Genomic DNA, 19,167 nt, shown 5'->3' with positions numbered 1-19,167 from the left:
AATGATCCATAAGCTGTCGGTTGACCACTTTTTCAATTAATTTAGCCAAAAAGGGCAAAATAGAGATTGGTCTATAATTTGCAAGAACTTCTGGGTCCAAATTGGCTTTTTTCAAAATGGGCTTTACTACTGCGCGTTTCAAATCGTCTGGAACTATCCCTTCTTCTAATGATAGATTAATCAAATCAGCCAATGGTTTAGCTATGATGTCTTGAACCACCTTCAAACGGTTAATAGGCATTTTATCCATAGGATGGTTAGCAGGTGTCATTTTTTTAATTAGATTTACTATTTCTAGTGATGAGACTAGATCAAAAGTCGCCCAATTAACCGAAGGGTTGCTGGGTAAACTAATATTTTGTGGGTCCAGTGAATTTAAATCTTTTAATACTGCTTGAATTTTATCTTTAAAAAAGGAAGCAAATTCATTACATTTATTCTTTGGATTATTACCCCAGGTAGACAAATTGCCTATAGGATTGGTAAGTTCTGAGACATATTGAAACAGAATTCTTGGGTTGAACTGGAATTTATGAATTCTCTCAGAGTAGAAGTTACATTTGGTCATATTAATTGATTCTCTATATTCATTTAAGGCTATTCTGTAATTTGCTTGTGATATATCATCCCTAGATTTCCTCCAGTTTCGTTCCGCTTTCCTTACTCCTTTTTTAAGCTCTTTTAAATGAGAGGAAAACCAAGGGGCTCGATATTTACCTTGAAGAGGAATCCATTTTTTAATAATAGGACATAACTTATTTGCTAACTCTGTCATAGCTGAATTCCATGAATTCACTGCATCCAAAACGTTAGATCTATCTAATGATGTAATGGCATCAGGAAAATTAGCAATTAGATCTTCACTAGTACATGTCTTTTTAACTTCAATCTCTATTTTCTGATTTAATATAATTTTAGTCTGGGGCTTTTTTAGAGAAAGAGCTACAGTAATTAAATAATGATCTGACCATGGAACAGGCAGAATGCTAGGTATCACATTAGCCTTAAAGGCCTCATTTATGAACACCAAGTCCAGCGTATGTCCCGCTCTATGGGTGGGAGCATTAATCAGTTGTACAAAGCCTATTGCTTCTAACGTATTTAAAAATAAATCACAACTGACTGAACGTGGCATCGAATCCACATGAACATTGAAATCACCCATTATAATTGTCGGAACCTTGCTATCTATTCTAGATGACAGCAACTCTATAAGTGGGGAACAATTATGTTCTAATAACCCTGGTGGTGTATATACCAAGCAAATTTGTAACAAACTTGATTTGAATATCGCAACTTCATACCGTACAGCAATATCGATCTTTTGTTGAATTACATGATACTTTTTATTAACTAGTAATAGTAGCCCTCCCCCTTTTTTATCTACCCTCGGACAGGAAAAAATGTCATAGACATCATGGGGTAACTGATTAGTAAGCACTATATCCGAAGAACGTAACCACGTCTCAGTAATCCCACAGATATCAGGTTTATAATCTCTAAGATGATCGAGGACAACAGGGATCTTTTTACTAATAGATTGGATATTGACCAGAGACAACGATAACATTGTTAATGTTATAAGCTTCTGATTAGGAATAACAGAAACTTTAGTCAAATAACGCTGCGTAGGTTTTAATCGTTTCTGATCTTGATAAATAGAATCTCGATAACTAATCTTAACTGGGATCGGAAGTCCAGCCATCATACACATTAATACTCAGAGTTATAATAATAACTTCCAGGTATCTATAACAGTTGGCGTCAAGCTCCACTAGCCTACATCTAGGAGGGGGCACCAAAGGGAGTCCCCTTTCGCTCTCACCTTCCGCTCGCAGCACCTAGTTATTCAGCTCTTAAGCCCGCGCTGATTACTCAGGTATCACTCAGGGTTCGCGAAGGGGCTCGCAAAGGGGCAAGCCCCTTTGTCTCGCTCCTTCGTCGCGCGACGCCCCGGCGTGCGACGCCTATGGCGCCTAGTGCGATTTAAACCGCGTCTCCTGTTGATGACGTATGAGGTGGGGGCGTGTCCAGCCGAAACCGGAACGCTGTAGTGCAAACAAGGTTCAAGGTTAACCCAATAGAAATTAAAAGTCTAAAATCGCTGTAAAATGTCCTGCAGCTGAACTGTTGCGGAGGACACAGACAAGCTCCAAAACTTGTCCCTCCGGCGCCACTGCGATTTAAACCGCGTCTCCTGTTGATGACGTATGAGGTGGGGGCGTGTCCAGCCGAAACCGGAACGCTGTAGTGCAAACAAGGTTCAAGGTTAACCCAATAGAAATTAAAAGTCTAAAATCGCTGTAAAATGTCCTGCAGCTGAACTGTTGCGGAGGACACAGACAAGCTCCAAAACTTGTCCCTCCGGCGCCACTGCGATTTAAACCGCGTCTCCTCTTGATGACGTATGAGGTGGGGGCGTGTCCAGCCGAAACCGGAACGCTGTAGTGCAAACAAGGTTCAAGGTTAACCCAATAGAAATTAAAAGTCTAAAATCGCTGTAAAATGTCCTGCAGCTGAACTGTTGCGGAGGACACAGACAAGCTCCAAAACTTGTCCCTCCGGCGCCACTGCGATTTAAACCGCGTCTCCTCTTGATGACGTATGAGGTGGGGGCGTGTCCAGCCGAAACCGGAACGCTGTAGTGCAAACAAGGTTCAAGGTTAACCCAATAGAAATTAAAAGTCTAAAATCGCTGTAAAATGTCCTGCAGCTGAACTGTTGCGGAGGACACAGACAAGCTCCAAAACTTTATTTGGATACATGCAGATTTGCCATTATTGGAGAGCACTACCCGCTACGCTTAAAACCCCTTCACACTTCCAATTACTTGAACAATTTTTTCAATTGGGTAACTCTCAAGGACCCTCTTTGTCTAACTATTATCAGAGTCTCTTACGGGGTCTAAACAAGGATGTGTTCTCCACGGCAGTGGGACGGTGGAATCGGGACGGAGTCTTTCAGGTTCCCCTGGGGGTTTTCCGGTCCAGTATGCGTACGCTTAGCCAAATTACGAATAATATGTACTACCGGGAAATGCAAGTGAAGTTGCTGTACAGGGCTTACATTACCCCACAGGTTGCACATTATGCGGGATTGGTACCTAGTGCCGACTGCTCCAGATGCCGGCGTACGCCGGGCCACTTTACACATGTTTTTTGGGCCTGCCCAGTGATTCAGCATTTTTGGGGAAGAATACTGGGCTATCTGCAGACCTTGTTGGGTGTCTCCTGATGAAATGCTGACCTTGGACTTGTGAATATGCTGATGCCAGACCAGTCTGGACTGGACACCTGGGTCTGAACCCAGTGGGCAACGTGTACAAGTTGCACAAAAGATCTTACAGTTTCAGCAATTCAAAGTCTAAATTGAGAAAGTGAATAACAGGAAAGTGAGGCTATGTTTTCTGAGTACGAAAATAAATCTGTGAAGCAAAGGACGTGCGTGCTAGGAGCTGATAAGGGGAAGAGAAACTAGGCCACAGTGACAGTTGGCAAGATAAGGAAAAATGTGACCCTGAGTGTAGGTATGGAGCAATCATGAGCTGATTTAGAGCAATACAATTTCTAGCTTGCAGTGCATGTTATGAAACCTATAAAAATTGTTGGAAAAGAGAAGTAACCAAGCAAAGCTGTTTCTTTGACTGACCTGTGTACTTAATGTGAGTATAGCAGTAGATTATTTGATATTAATTAGCTTGATTCTTTGCTTCCTGTATAGGCCACTTGTCGCCTATCCAGTTTTATAACAATAACCAGATATTGATATTAATATAGCATGTAATAGATTTCAATTAATAAAATTTTTTATTTGTATTAAGAAGCTTTTGTACATTGCAGTTTGTTCAGTGTCATTTTCTCTCACAATACAACAGTTAAAGTACCTATAAAAAACACTCCCTATCTCTTTCTCCCTATATGATTCTTTTTGATTGTATTCCTCGCCCATCGATTAGAGACTTTGGACACCGTTGGTTCCTGCGGAAGGCATTTGCTGTGGGGAAAAAGTGTATCTTGCTTGCCTGGAAAGAGACTGAGGGCCCTTCCTTTTGGATGTGGAGGATTCACATGCACCGTATGATGCAGATGGACCATATAGCGTCTGCTGGCAGTCCTCAGAGGCGTAAGAAATTTCTTCAGATTTGGCGTGACTATATACAGGCCTTGCCTCATCGAGCCCGGAGTCTGGTTCTGAACACTTGAAGCCCGTGAGACTTCTTGGATCATTTACCCGTGATGTTGCCTTGCACCCTTGTATAGATGGATGACGGGGTGGGAGGGGTGGGGGGGAAGGTGGGGAAGGCAGGGATGGATTGTCGGGATAGTGTGGGACATACCAAACAACAGGGACTCTGTCCTGCTTTGGATTCATCATGGATATATGTTGGTACTATATTTACCTTTGTGGAGGGCGGGCGGGGGGAAATAAGAAGGAAAAATTGAACTCCTCATTTCATTGTGGACAAATAGCCGAAGGTGATTCATTGTCATCACCTGGCGCTGTGGTTGTTTTTCCCTGTTTTTTCACTAAAAATTGTTTTATACAAGAGTAAAAAAAAAAAAAAAAAGATATCGGCCTGTAGGAGCTGCATTTGGTGGGGTCCCGGCCAGGTTTTGCCAGTATGGTAATACCCACAGTGTTGGCATCTGTGGTTAAAGAGGAACCCGTCAGTAGGGAATTAAATGCAAGGGTTAATGGGTCCACTATAAGCGGTGCAAATCTGCGGTAAAACTGACCCGTGAAGCCATCCATGCCAGGGGCCTTGCCGGGTTTCAGCTTCTTAATAGCCGCCAAAACTTCCCCGGGTTCAATGGGCTTGTCTAAAAATTCCTTTTGCATGGGAGTAAGTTGTGGTAATGACACCTCCGAGAGATAATCTAGTATAGCTTCGGGAGAAATAGCCTCGTCCTTACTATATATAATTGGGAATAGAAATCAGTAAAGGCAAGCCGAATTTCTTCCTTAGAGGTAACTATCTGTCCAGTTTGATTATACACCTTGGCCACAACTGTTTTAGCTTGCGCTGCCCTGAGGCGCCTGGCTAAATATCTCCCGGCTTTATTGCCCCCCTCAAAGTGTTGTTGTTTCAGCCTAGTCAGATAATGACTAATAGCAGTATCCTCAAGGGCCCGAAGCTGATCCCGGACTGCTAAGATCTTCTGGTATAACCCCGCAGACTTCGTAGCGCTATGACGCTGTGTAAGGTTAGCTAACTCGCACAGTAACCTTCGTCGTTGAGCGTCCCGTGCCTTGTTACAGTACGCAGCCCTTGCAAGGCAGGTTCCCCTTAGCACAGCCTTTGCACATTCCCATACGGTAAGAGGGGAGATACCCACTGTCTGATTAATCCGAAAGTAATCTTTCAATTGGTCCTCCACCTTAACCCAGAAGGACCGGTCCTTAAGAAGGCAATCGTTAAGTCTCCAGGAACGGAATCCCAGACCTGCGTCCCCCAATCTGCACGTCAGCCACACAGGAGCATGGTCCGACCAGGTGATGTTCTCTATGTCTGCAGTTTGGGTCCGGGGTCGCAGGGAAGAGGAGATAAAAAAAATAATCAATCCTCGTATAAGAGTCGTGCGGGCACGAATAAAATGTGTAGGACCTGGAGTGGGCATGGCTGACCCTCCATATATCCACAAGACCCCACTTACTCAGGAAGGCATGCAACTCTCTTCTCCCCCCAGAATGGGAGCAACGACCGGAGCTGGAGTCCGTCGCCGGGTCCATCACGAGATTAAAGTCCCCACCCACTATCAACTCCCCATCCGCATGTTGAAGTAACAACGTGTGAAGGCGGTGGATAAAAGGCTCCTGGTGAGTGTTGGGGAAATACACATTTAGCAAAGTAATGATTTTTTTGTCTGCTTTAAGTTTAACCAGAAGGAACCTGCCTTGCGGGTCCCGCTCAACCGAGAGCAGCTCGTGAACGAAAGTAGTATCCCCACCCCCCCATATCTAAGGCTTGCAGTACTAGCTGCCCAGAAAGCAGTCGGATATTGTGAAAAAACCAACAGCCTTTCATGATGTTTCCGGATATGGGTTTCCTGAACAAACACTATCCCCGCTGCTTGTCTCTGCATTTCCCTTTTAAACAATAAACGCTTCCGTGGCGTATTTAGGCCCTTAACATTTAAGGAGAACAATTTAGTGGCCATTTAGCACATGTAAAAGTGTCCCTCGCTCCATCCGCCCCCGAACAGCCCATAATCCCCCCTCTCAATGAGCTGTAGCCTGAGAATCCTTCCCCGATATAGGGATCCAGCAATTGTGTCCATCACTTCAACTAGACAAAAGAGCATATTATTGACCATGGCCCCACAATATCCTATAAGATCCCAGAATCCTCCATGGGATCCCCTACTCCAGTGGACCTGCTGCATCAATCACGGAGCCCGACCCGCCGCACCCTCCCCCCTTCCCCCCCCCCCCGAGCACTCGCTTATGATCCTATACAGGATAAGATAGAACAATATTTAACCCCTTCACAAAGAACCTGTAAGAAGTGTGTGGGAAATAAAACACACTTTTCCCTTGCGGGAAAGATAAAACAGTGAACAAATTCAGCGAAACGAAGTCTTTATTGTAACATCTGCAAATGGATGCACACAAAGCCAACACCAGCAGGTGTCAGTAATGTATGCACAAGCTTGCTACTAAAATACAGGAGTTTATATACTCAATTTAGTTCCTCTTTTTAAAGCCATGCGGTTAACTTGCTTTTCTGCCTTGGTACATATGGTGGGGGGCTGTAAGGGGGAGGTTAGGAGATGGGGGGTTGGAGGAGGCTTGTGGTTGTTGCTTTTCTTGTACTTCCCTAATTCTAGTCTGGAACAAGAGGAAAAAAAAGGGAGGGGGAGGGGGTGTTGTGTTGCTTTCAACATCTTTTAACGGTTTCTGCAGAAAGATTTGACTTCACAGAAGCTGCACAGGCAATTGTGCCCTTTAGTTCATTACTTAGGCCTGCTCATGGGATTTTTATTCAGGTATTGTGTTTCTGTAAGAGGGGATTTCTGGAGAATATGTTTTAATACTATTATATTTTCTGTTATAATAAAGCCTTCTGGTTAGAAGCTGTGAAAACTGCTGGAAACAGGCTAACTTCCTCTTTTTATAGTAACTGCACCATAGACAACTACATGGTTTCTAACAGCAAGGTTATGCTTTTTAGCAGTCAGTTCTTCCCACTTTATCATAGCTTTAGCCTGACTATAGGCCTATAGCAGAATAGAGTAGGCCTCTGTAATGGCAAACACACCAAGCATTTTATATTCATTTTTGTCAATGAAACAGCAACATTATAACTCTATTTATAACAGTCCCTCCTCTTTATTTTCATACTTGTTGTTGCTATTTCACACATACACATGTGCACCTCTCAGGACTCTCCTCGGGCCCCCTTGATTTCTTCTAATTCCATGATTTCCTTCCTTTCCCATTCCTGATATATTTCCTGCTCTCCCACCAACTCCGTGTTTTCTTCCAGCAATGTTATTGCATCTAAATAAGAGCGTGAGCCACTAACTTGGCTTTCTAATCCCCCTTTTCTTTCTGTCTGTTTTGAATGCTTGGGTGGAGGGAATTGCCAATTGTACCACTGCGCATGTGCCGGCCCATTGGAGGGGGGTAACGTTACCCACAGCCTTCTTCCTCCGCAATACTACCACAGGTCCATCCGGCTCACCTGTAGATTCGAGTAGGTCTTCCTCTCCTTTGCCTCTGACTCATTTCGCACAGCACTACAAGTGTCCAGTTCTCCTAAGTGCCGGGACTGCAATACTACCTGCCTTCAGATGCAAACAGCATGCTTTCCTGAGCTTGGGGAGAAAACTGGAGGTGTTCGCTGCTGCTGTGGTTTCAGGGCAGTGAATCAGAGAGCCATCGGGGTACATTTGGTGTCTTTCCAAGCCTCTTCTTCTTGGTACAGGGCCAGGATGCACTTCATGTCTTCAGGGCTGTTATCCCACCCAAGGAAACCGGGACAGTCTAAGCAATGGATTTTCCTGCTGCATCAAGGTATATTTCACCCATTCCACTCCAGGCATTCAATTCTCCATATCCTGTCTCTATCTCTAGGGTTTTACTTAGCTCATCTACTGTTAGTCTTTACTATTTTGGTGTCATTTAGGGGTGGTTCGAATGGCTTTATGGTGGGCATGCCTTCCCACGAGTGACTTTTCTTCTCTTCAGTAAACACTATTCTGAACCTTGCTACAAGATCTGTTTCTGCCACACTTGCCCCCAACCTGTAGGACCCTTCTACAGAGCTCCCACCATATTTGACAACAAGGGGTTTTCTCTCCCAGCATCTGGTTTCACTGTTATTATTAATAGATTACTGTAGAGTATGGAGGCAAAGAAGACACTTGAGGCAGCTTTCATGGCAGGCAGGTCATAAGGGCTGGAGCACGCTTTGGCGCTCTCCTTTATTGTACATTCATACAAAGGCAGATGATGTGTCATTACATGATTGGCTACTTTCCCATAGCAACAGAAGAGTCATTACACCATTGGCTTTGGCTCAGGGGGTGTGCACGGATCATCTCATTGGCTGCTGAAATCTATACCTCCTGACTTTGTCCTGCCTCTGACTAAGGAACACCCAGCCCTACTTTCAGGCTATCAGGATTAATTATAAACTAGAGAAATACATGAAGTCAGGTATCCTTTCCCAGGCAGAGACTTAAGCACAAGTGATGCTTTTATTCAGGCAAAGGTCAGGGAGAAGGGAAGTTAGTGTTTAAACCCTGATGAAATGGCTTGCTGGCAAAGCTTATATTTCCCACAGATTACACTCTAAGTTCCCACAATTACCAGGGATTTTCCTCTAATTAAACTCAAGTACTTCCAAAGGGGTTTCTCTCTAATGGATGGTGGGGCTTCCCAATTGCTTGCTGCATTCCACCACACAGCACTCCAGCTGGGGCATGGATTTTCAATTGCAAAGATTTGCAAATGAATCATTGAATCATCTAGACACATATAAGCTTTGTTCAATTTCCTTTGTTCTTCGACAGTCCCACACCTCAATACCTGACGGGCATCAAAAATCAAGATGCAGGGTGCATTACCTCGAGTCACCTTGAACCACTGTTTCACTGAATAACCTTTACCGTCAAGGAATCTGTCCTGAACCTGGTAATGGTTCAGGTTCCAGGGGCAGGAATTCACCCAGGTTGGTGTCCAGCAGAACAGTGGTACAAGAAATCACAGTATCCACACTCTCCTCATCTTCCTTTTCATTTATCTTTCCTAACCAATCCTGCTTGTGAAAACACCAGAAAATGTCAGACCCTATGATTAGTAATACTACTATTGACAAAACTATTACCATTCCCAGTCCCACATAGGTTCATCAACAAATTTTTCCCGCCAGCTTTTACTCAAATATTCTATTGACTGTTCCTAAAGATGCGAGTCTCTCATACGAATTATTTCAAAGAATTCAATTACCCTTATTCTCCCTCTTTCTTAAGAAATACCAGGGATGTTTCCTGCCATCTGTACTTGTGTATGTGATGTACCAGTATGTCACAAATTCCCATGTTCCTGGTCTTGTTAGTGGTGTTGCCCCTCTGTCTATTCTGATTGTTTCTGCTTCAAAGTTCCCCTGCCACACAGTATATAAGGGCCCAATAAACCACCCATTAATTATAGGTCCACATATATAGCATCAAACCTGGTTACGAGATCCCAGAAGGGATTATTGTCTGGGCCTGGATCCCAACTCAAAAGGTCCCAATTCAAGAGAGTCTCTAGCGATGAATCCCAACCTAAGAGAGTGTCTAACAATTTGTCATCGTTCATGTATGAGTTAATAGTTTGTTCAGTCTTTCTTGGTAATCTTTATCTGGAGCAGGTCGTCTGTGGTTTCCACAATCCAGCGGGGAGGACAGGCAACTCTGGGCAAGTTTGCTTTCGACCCCTGGGCATCAGGAGGTGGTTCCACGGGTCCCTTGGCATGGGAGTGATGTGTCCACCCTTTTGCTTTTGTTCTGATGGCAGTTTCGGTGGTCAGCGGGACGTGGAACAGACCTTCCCACTTGGGTTGCAACTTGGATTCTTTCCACACTTGTATCAGCACCCAGTCTCCTGGCTGAAACCGGGGTACCATGAAGTCCAATGGAGGTGTCTGTGCCAAAAATCCTTTATACCTCAGATAAGATAAAGAAGAGGACAGTGCCAGTATATGGTTTCTTAAAAACAGATCCTTATTTTAAAGGTGAAAATCTCCCCTTTTCCCCTAAATATGTAAGCCAAACATCATTTCATAAAGAGATACTCCCACATCTTTCCTGGGGTAGGTCCTTACCCTCAGCAAGGCCAGGGGTAAGCACTTAGTCCAGGGCAATTTGGTTTCCAGCATTAATTTGGAAATTTGCTGTTTCAAGGTCTGATTCATTCTCTCCACTTTCCCCGAAGACTGGGGATGCCAGGTGAGTCCCAGCCCTTCCATGACTCCCTGTAGAACCTTGGAAGTGAAATGACTCCCTTGATCTGAGTCAATATTTTCTACCAAACCATACCGAGGTATGATTTGTTCCAGGAAGACTTTTATAACTCCCTGTGCTGTGGCTGATGGCATGGGAAAGGCCTCCACCCATCCTGCGAGGTGATCCACTATCACTAACAAAAACTTAACTCTCTGAGAAGGGGGCAATTCAGTGAAATCTACTTGCACACTTTGGAAGGGCATCAGGCCAGGTTCTCACCCTCCCGGCAAAGTTTTTTCTTAGGATTTTCTTGTTTATCCTTTGAAACACTGAACATCTTTCACAAATTTGTTTTGCTACTATATATATCCCTATACAGCCACATTTTCTTAAGATCATGTCACACATGGCCTGAGCTCCCCAGTGGCTCCCCTGATGAAGAATAGCCATCATTTCTCATGTGATCTGCTTATTCAACATTTGGCGTCCATCTTGAAGGAGCCAAGCCCCTTGCTTCACTTTGGATTGCCCCTATCTCTCTGAGTTTTGCCTGCTCTTCTTCAGTAAATATTGGCATGGTTTTAACCAGGATCAGGGCAGGTATCAATGTATACAGACTTATGCATTCTTTTTTTTTTCTGCCACTTTCTTAGCGGCCTCATCCGCTAGCCTATTACCCCTTGCCTCTGGGGTAATAGATTTTTGGTGCCCTGGTACATGAACAATTGCCACCTCCTACGGAAGCATCAAACGCTCCAGCACTTGAATGACTAGCTCTTCATGTACCAGTTCTTTACCTCGGCTGTTAATAAGCCCACTTTCTTTCCTGATTTTTCCAAAGGTGAGTGCCACACCGAAAGCATATTGCGAGTCTGTATATATTGTTCCCTCCCCTTTTTCCATCAGTTGCAATGCTCGGTCCAAAGCATACAACTCACAGGATTGAGCTGACCACGTATTAGGCATTCTCCCTGATTCTACTGTTTCTAGGGTTTCCCCCGTTGATCACGGCATAGCCGTTATGTCTCTTTCCCTGAATGCATCTAGATGAGCCATCCACAAACCGCCTCCTTCCGGTGTGTAAGGGCTTATCAGACAGGTCCGTTCTTACTTTTAGTCTGGTACTCAATTATGTCCAGACAATCATGGGTTACACCTGTTTCCCTTCCTTCCTCTTTCAAAAGGAACTCTGCCGGTCTATGCATGTATCTGTAGTTAGCACCAGATCATCCCTTTAAGATAGCTTCATACTTCAATACTCTGGAATCTGTGAGCCACCTATGAGCTCGCTGTGTTAGAATGGACCTGACTGAATGTGCAGTGCTCGCTATCCATGCTCACCCAAACGTAAGTTTCCTATTTCTCTCCTACTATAACAGAGCTGTTGCGGCGACTGATTTGAACACAGACTGAGAGAGGAAGGCTACCGGATGTTTCTTTCCTGTCCATATCTGTGTTAAAAACCCCTAGTGCTACTCCCTCTTCTGTTGTCACAAATAAATGAAAGGGTTTTTCTAACCATGGCAGAGCCAACACTGGGGCAGTAATTAAATCTCTTTTTAAATTTTCTAGTATCTGCTCCTCTTCTTTTGTCCATTGTATACTGTTCCCTTCCCCCCCACTACTTTGGCATATAGTGGCTTTGTTTTCTGGGCATAAGAATCGATCCATAGTCTGCAGTATCCCACTAACCCTAGGAATTTCCTCAATCCTTTCTTAGTACTTGGCACAGGTTGTTCTGCGATTCCCTGTATCCTTTCAGGGTTTATTCTTCTCTGCCCTTCACTGATTAAGTGCCCTAAATATTTTACCTCCTTCTCCACATACTGCAGCTTTGTTTTAGAGACCCCGTAACTCTTGCCGGCCCAGGAAGTTAAGCAGCTATATTTAACCCTCCCTTGTTGCCGTCTTGCACCCAGACCTCTGGTTCTATATCAGCCTCATCTGCATAAAGCTACTCCCTTTTCTCTCTTGTAAATGCATCTAGGAGGCACTGCCGCAAGCCGTGACAACTGCTCTCCTTCTAATTAAACATGCACCATTTCACAATCCACTCCGTCTGAAATACTTACTCTTCCCTCCCAATAATCAAGCATCCCAAATATTTTTACTTCCCTTGGAGACTCTCAATCCCTGTTTCCCTAGACAATCTAGCAATTTATTTGTGGCTATTCGTACCCATTCCTGCTTCTTTCCTGATATTAGCAAATCATCCACATACTGCAGTACCTGGGTTCCTCTGGGTAAGGAACATTTCTGTAAAACCTGTTCTAGAACCCATGCAAACAAATTTGGGGTCTCCTTAAACACCTGGGGAACAACCTTCCACCGATGTTGTTCTCTACCTGTGTAAGGATTTTCCCATTCAAATGCAAACATGTCTTTGCTCTCCTTAGCTAGGAGACAACTCCAAAATGCATCTTTCAGACCCACTACACTAAACCAATTAAATTCCTGACTGAACTAGAAGATCTCTGCCTGGCAGATTACACCCAATCTAGGGTATGTACAGGAGACTTCCCCGGACCTCCCTGTCCTGATTCCCTATATTAGTTTCTTCTATTATTGGGACTGAAAACTGTCCCCCTTTTACCCCGGACACTGTGAGTTTCTGGGACATTATACTGACCCCTGCTGGCAAAGTGGTGACTAAAGCTCTGGCAGCTCCTGCGTCTACTGAGAAAACTATTTCCTCCTTACTTGGTCCGACCTTTACATTTATCATGAAAACGCCCTGCCCGATTTCCTCCTCGGGCTTCCCGGGGCGAGGAGGTCCAATCCCTCTCAAGCCCCCCTATGCCAGGGGAAGCGAGCCCCTGGACTTTTATTGAAGTTCCTTGCCGGGGGTAGCGAACCCCTGGGCTGAAACTTCTTTCTTCCTGGCCTCGGGATCCCATCCCTGTTGGCCCTGTTCCTCTAGTGCTCCCTTCTCCCAAGGGAGCCTTTTTATATTTGTTTTCTTAAGGGCAAGTAGGGTGCTTTTTTTCCCCCTTTCCTTATAAACACTGTCTGTGCTTCTTTCAATAACTCTCCTATGGGTACCTCCCTCAGGGGATACAGGGGTCTGAGTTCTCTGGTCGTTCTGATCTTTTTATCTTTTCTCCTAGCCCCAGATTCCGGAGCATCTGGGAGCGGATACTGCTCTGTATCCTTTATTAACTGCTTGAATTCTTTATCTAGCCCCGTGCCGGTGCCTTTGTTCCTTTTTTTGCCTTTCCTGTTCTCTTTGTGCCCTGGCTGCAGCTTCTTCTACTGCACCCCGATCTATTCTGGTGTCACCGATAATCTCCCCATGAATCCCCTTAACTATTGGGTGTTTGTCTGATTCCCTGCCACCTTCACTTTCATACTAGTAGGGGGAGGGGAAGGGGCACTTGGGAGTGCAAGCACCGGATCTAACTGTGGCAAGTGATCCAGGGGAGTCCCATTTCTTTTTCTCTATTTCCCAGGGAAGGTCATTTTTAGGAACCGTCTTAGGCTCTGATATTTTAATAGGCAACATAATTTCCCTGCTGCCTGTCCAGCATGTGGCATAGTCTGCCTCTTCCTGCTGCTGTATTATTATCCCACCCTGGGTCCAGGATGGGGTATTTTTGTTCTGCAGGGACATTTTGTTGTCCCTGATATTCTCTTTCCCAGATTTTCATTCTAGCTGCTCTAATCATAGCCTTTTCTTCCGTAGTGAATAAAATCCCCATAATGGAGGTTAATTCCCCCCCCCATGAGTAAATACAGGGGCCAAGGAACTGGTCCACCTGTTCTGCCAGTCCTGTTGGGTCCTCCAGTAAGGATTTCATTTCCTTCTGGAAGCTCCTGACCTCTACACTAGTAAGTGGGCTACTACCGTAGCCTATCTGCCCCCCTCCTATCGGCACTTCCCTAAGGGGACACATATGCTCAGATTTCTCCTTCTTTAATTTTTTTTTTTTTTACATTTCCCATTCAGTCCTAAAGCAGGGGGTCTTGGGAAGAGGCACCTCCCTTATTAGTACTGGGGGTTCTCCTTCTTTCTGCCTGCGTTCCTCTTCCTGTTCTTCCTCTCTCTCTCTCTGCCTCTGCTGCTGCTCTTCCTACTTCCTCCCATATGTCAGGGTCTTGATCTTTCCTCTGCCTCTCTCCTGTGGCACCCCCCCTGGTCCTTCTAGTGGTGCTGGGACCACTGCTGATGCCTGAGCCTGTGGTGGCGCGTGTGCAGGGGGAGCATTAGGGACCACAACAGGTTCAAATGCTGGCAGGTGTTCTAGGGGATCCCACCTTTGCAGTCCCCTTTCTTTCCCACAGCTTATTATGGTGTGATTGATTCTTAAGTCCAGGTTCTTTTACCTGCACTCCCTGTCCAACAGGAAGCATAAGCTGCTTCCTCCTGAGAAAACGGCGTTTTCCCATTTACATAAAAGTTCAGCATCCGGCACAGCCAGTTTTCATCTGCTCCATACTTAGGCCAATAAACTGCCGGCGATGTTATACACTGCTTGGGCCATTCAAAGCAGCAATGTTTTATCATTTTTTCCCTTGTCTTTTCCTTTTGTACAAAATCTGTCTTCCCATGTCTGTGACATCCTTCCCAACGGGCTTTCGGAGGGAATTAAACCGGGACTAATCACTGCCCGTCCCTTTACACTAGGTACCTAATTTCCCATGCAAACTTCTGGGATTAATCACACGTACTCAAAATATCCTTCCGCTTTTCCTTCTCCTGCCCAGTCCCTCGCGGGCTATGAGAAACGAGGATTAGGATCAATCTACGCCCCTGCCAGGAGGGCAAGAGTCAGTTTTCATACACCGTGCACACGGCCCAGGAATCACAAATCCTCCCACCGCAAGTAAGCCCTTAAAATAGCCAAGAAACTTACCGGGTGCTGATCAGTTTTTCCTTATTGCCGGCGTGCCTGCGCTACTTCTTTCGCTGAGCTCACTAATCGCAGGGTCAATCAGTCCTGCCACGGACCCCTGATGATGAGAGCAGGACCATTGGAAGGTTCAATGGGGTGCATCTTCCTGTGTTCAATAACCGGGTATCCGTGGTCAGGATGATCTCAAATCCCGTGACGAGCCCCCATCTGTAGGAAATAAAACACACTTTTCCCTTGCGGGAAAGATAAAACAGTGAACAAATTCAGCGAAACAAAGTCTTTATTGTAACATCTACAAATGGATGCACACAAAGCCAACACCAGCAGGTGTCAGTAATGTATGCACAAGCTTGCTACTAAAATACAGGAGTTTATATACTCAATTTAGTTCCTCTTTTTAAAGCCATGCGGTTAACTTGCTTTTCTGCCTTGGTACATATGGCGGGGGGCTGTAAGGGGGAGGTTAGGAGATGGGGGGTTGGAGGAGGCTTGTGGTTGTTGCTTTTCTTGTACTTCCCTAATTCTAGTCTGGAACAAGAGGAAAAAAAAAGGGGGGGGGGGTGTTGCTTTCAACATCTTTTAACGGTTTTTCTGCAGAAAGATTTGACTTCACAGAAGCTGCACAGGCAATTGTGCCCTTTAGTTCATTACTTAGGCCTGCTCATGGGATTTTTATTCAGGTATTGTGTTTCTGTAAGAGGGGATTTCTGGAGAATATGTTTTAATACTATTATATTTTCTGTTATAATAAAGCCTTCTAGTTAGAAGCTGTGAAAACTGCTGGAAACAGGCTAACTTCCTCTTTTTATAGTAACTGCGCCATAGACAACTACATGGTTTCTAACAGCAAGGTTATGCTTTTTAGCAGTCAGTTCTTCCCACTTTATCATAGCTTTAGCCTGACTATAGGCCTATAGCAGAATAGAGTAGGCCTCTGTAATGGCAAACACACCAAGTATTTTATATTCATTTTTGTCAATGAAATAGCAACATTATAACTCTATTTATAACAAGTGGCATCCCAGCAAACTTTATATAACTAACACCAGTCAGCAAAAACCAACAATGAAAAACCTCATGATCTTAAGTCCTGAACCAGAACCCTTTCAGGCCTCCAACATCTGTGAAGCTGGACCCTCAAGATCCACGCAGTATCTCAGTGGGCATGTGAGTCCATGTGGCTTCAACCCTGGTCCACGTGTGGTACATGGCCCTCCTCCGGCTGACGTCGAAGCCTTTTGCCCCCTTTTCCGGCTCGCTGCCACCGAGGTGCCGTGTCCCTGGCAGGGGTCTTATCCGTCGGTTTGAGGGGGTGAAAGGTAATTGGCAGCTGGGCCTTATGGAAGGCCTCAGTCGCCTCCGTGATGTTTGTAATCCTATGGGTTATCCCCTGAACCTGAAAGGCCAATCCAAAAGGGAAAGTCCAGCGGTATCTGATGTCCTTCTCCCGTAGAGCTGTAGTAACTTCCCTGAGCTCAAACCTTTTCTTCAGCGTGACTGGTGCAAGATCCTGGTAAATGGAAATATGAAGATTGCGCCACTGGATATCCTTCATTTGGCGGGAGAGTGTATAAATACGCTCCTTCAACGTAAAGCTGGTGAAACTCAGGACAATGTCCCTTGGCTTTTGGTCTCTGCGGGGTCCCAGGGCGCGATGTGCCCGCTCGAATTGCACTGCAGAGTGTGTGCCCTCGTGGTCAGATGTGCCTTCACCTCCTTGAAGCAAAATGTCTTTACAAATCAGGGCTGCCGTGCCTGCCACATCCGCAAACTCCGGATCCTCTGGAACCCCCCGGATCCTTAAATTATTTCGTCTGCTCCGGTTTTCTAAATCTTCAACTTTAGCTTGAAGAGCTTCTATGCCGGTTGCAGAAATGTCCTGCCGGGCAATGAGGGAGTTGATCGCGTCTCCATGGCCGTCTATCCGGGTCTCCGTTTCGTCCACGCGGCGTCCCACAGCTGCCAGGTCTTCTTTTATTTCAGCCATAGACGCCATGAGGTCGGATCTGTGCTGCTTTAAATCCGCCCGCAGGTCGATGAACCACTGGCGGGCCTCCTCCCGGGTGAGAAGAGAAGCGAGGCTCGCCGCTCCGGATCCCTCCGAATCGCTAGGCCCTAAGCCTGAGTCTGCCGTTTCTGCCTGTGCTGAACTCGGCAGGTCGGCGCCATCTTGAGCGAGCTCCGCGGCGGCCGTACCATAAGAAAATTGTCGGAGGTCCGTCGGTTTTTTCTTGGATGTCATCGTGAGCGGCACGGTACTCTCCCCGACGGGGTTCTGGTCTGAAATCGCTGGGATCCGCTGCGAAAAACGGCTGTCTACCGGGGTTTTTAGGCTCGGGGAGGGAGGAGCAGAGCCGGCACACGTCCTCTCACATGAGCTGCAAACAGCGCCCCCCGGTATTTTTAATTTCTGGGCGAATCACGTACCACATCTCTCACAGATACTGCGTCCTCTGTATGCACTGTGTAAAAAGAAACGTGTATTTCAATGGACAGAGGGGGAATCGTGTGCCACATCCATCACAGATACTGCGTCCTCTGTATGCACTGTGTAAAAAGAAATGTGTATTCCAATGGTCTGGACTGATTCTGGTACGTACAGGGAACCAGGGGTGTTTGGGGAAACTCTAGACCAGTGAGTCTGAATTCAATGCTGGTATAACTCATGGAACGTTTTCTAAAGAACAAAATCACAGAACATATAGAAAAACATATTTTAATGGGACACAGCCAGCATGGTGAGCTGATAGATGTAGTTTTTTTGGATTTTCAGATTGTTTGATAAGTGCCAATGAGAGAAAACTGTAAAGTCATGGGATATGAGGCAATGTCCGGTTGTGGATTGCAAACTGTGTAAAAGATAGGAAACAGGGAGTAGGACTAAATGGTCTTTTTTTTCTCAGTGGAGAGCCCCAGGGATCTGTTCTGTGACCATTCCTTTTTAATATATTTATAAATGACCTGGAAATGGGAACAATGAGTGTGAAGTCATCAAATTTGCAGACAACACTAAATTATTCCAAGTTGTTATATCACAAGCAGATTATAAAAAATTGAGGGAGGACCTTGTGAGACTGGAAGGCATCCAAATGACTGATGAAATTTAATGTGGACATGTACCAAGTCACGCCCATGGGGAAAAGTAATCCATACTGTAGTTGCAAGATGTTAGCTTCCATATATAAGGTGTTTTCAACCAGGAAAATGTTCTGGGTATTATAGTGGACAATACTTTGAAATCCTTGGCTCAGTGTGCGGCAGCAGTCAAAAAATCAAACAGAATGCTAGGAATTATTAGGAAAGCAATGGAGGATAAAATGTAGAATTAATAATGTCTCTAATTGCTCCATGCTGAGGCTGCACCTAGAGTACTGTGTGCAGTTCTGCTCGCCGTATCTCAAAAATGATATAGTTATATTGGAAAAGGTACAAAAAAAATGGTAAAGTGGAAGGAATGGCTCCCCTATGAGGAAAGGCTAAAGAGGTTAGGGCTGATCAATTTGGAGAAGAGACTGCTGAGGGGGGATATGACAGATGTGTATAAAATCATGAGTGGACTAGAATAGGTAAATGTAAAGCAGTGTTTTATAAAGACAAGGGGACACTCCATGCAGTTAGTAAGTAGCACATTCAAAACAAATAGGAGAAAATTCTTTTTCACTTAATGCACAATTGAGCTGTGGAATTCATTGCCAGAGAATGTGGTTCAGAAAATTAGCATAGCTAGGTTTAAAAAAAGGTTTAGACAAGCTCCTGGAGAAGAAGTCCAGAAATTGTTATTAACCAAGTGTAGAGAATAGCCACTGCTTCTCACTGTCGGGCCGATACAGTACAGGTGCGCTCTGTTGGAGCGCACTGTTAACCCGTCATTGGACGCACGT

The 19,167-nt window shown here is 45.1% G+C and overlaps 2 protein-coding genes across 4 annotated transcripts in view; one reads left to right on the top strand and one right to left on the bottom strand.

Annotated features, from left to right (window-relative positions):
* The first annotated feature begins 5,317 nt into the window (after positions 1–5,317).
* Positions 5,318–19,167, top strand: part of LOC115083733 (oocyte zinc finger protein XlCOF6-like) — a 177,930-nt gene continuing 164,080 nt past the window's right edge. Inside the window, exon 1 of one of the 2 annotated variants that reach the window (XM_029587724.1) lies at positions 5,318–5,817. Coding sequence is in view for 1 of the 2 variants with exons in the window: in XM_029587723.1 (XP_029443583.1) it covers positions 11,733–11,780 (48 nt within the window). In the remaining variant the exon portion in view is untranslated. Of the gene's footprint in view, positions 5,818–11,469; positions 11,781–19,167 lie in introns of those variants that run through there. The other variant, XM_029587723.1, reaches the window with a different exon arrangement.
* LOC115083739 lies at positions 8,662–18,204 on the bottom strand. Of its 2 annotated transcripts, none has more exons than XM_029587735.1 (2): positions 15,287–18,204; positions 8,662–10,154 (listed from the first exon to the last, which is right to left on the bottom strand). In XM_029587735.1, exon 1 carries the CDS (start codon positions 17,526–17,528, stop codon positions 16,470–16,472), a length of 1,059 nt encoding a protein of 352 aa, XP_029443595.1. In that variant the 5' UTR covers positions 17,529–18,204; the 3' UTR covers positions 8,662–10,154; positions 15,287–16,469. The 2 variants fall into 2 exon arrangements, with proteins under 2 accessions (XP_029443595.1, XP_029443596.1); XM_029587736.1 differs by having other exon boundaries at positions 8,662–10,146.

The sequence above is a fragment of the Rhinatrema bivittatum genome, chromosome 2 (genome assembly GCF_901001135.1).
Source record: "Rhinatrema bivittatum chromosome 2, aRhiBiv1.1, whole genome shotgun sequence".
NCBI classification, from domain to species: domain Eukaryota; kingdom Metazoa; phylum Chordata; class Amphibia; order Gymnophiona; family Rhinatrematidae; genus Rhinatrema; species Rhinatrema bivittatum.
The sequence above is the reverse complement of the archived record's forward strand: the minus strand, read 5'-3'. Positions and strand labels throughout refer to the sequence as shown.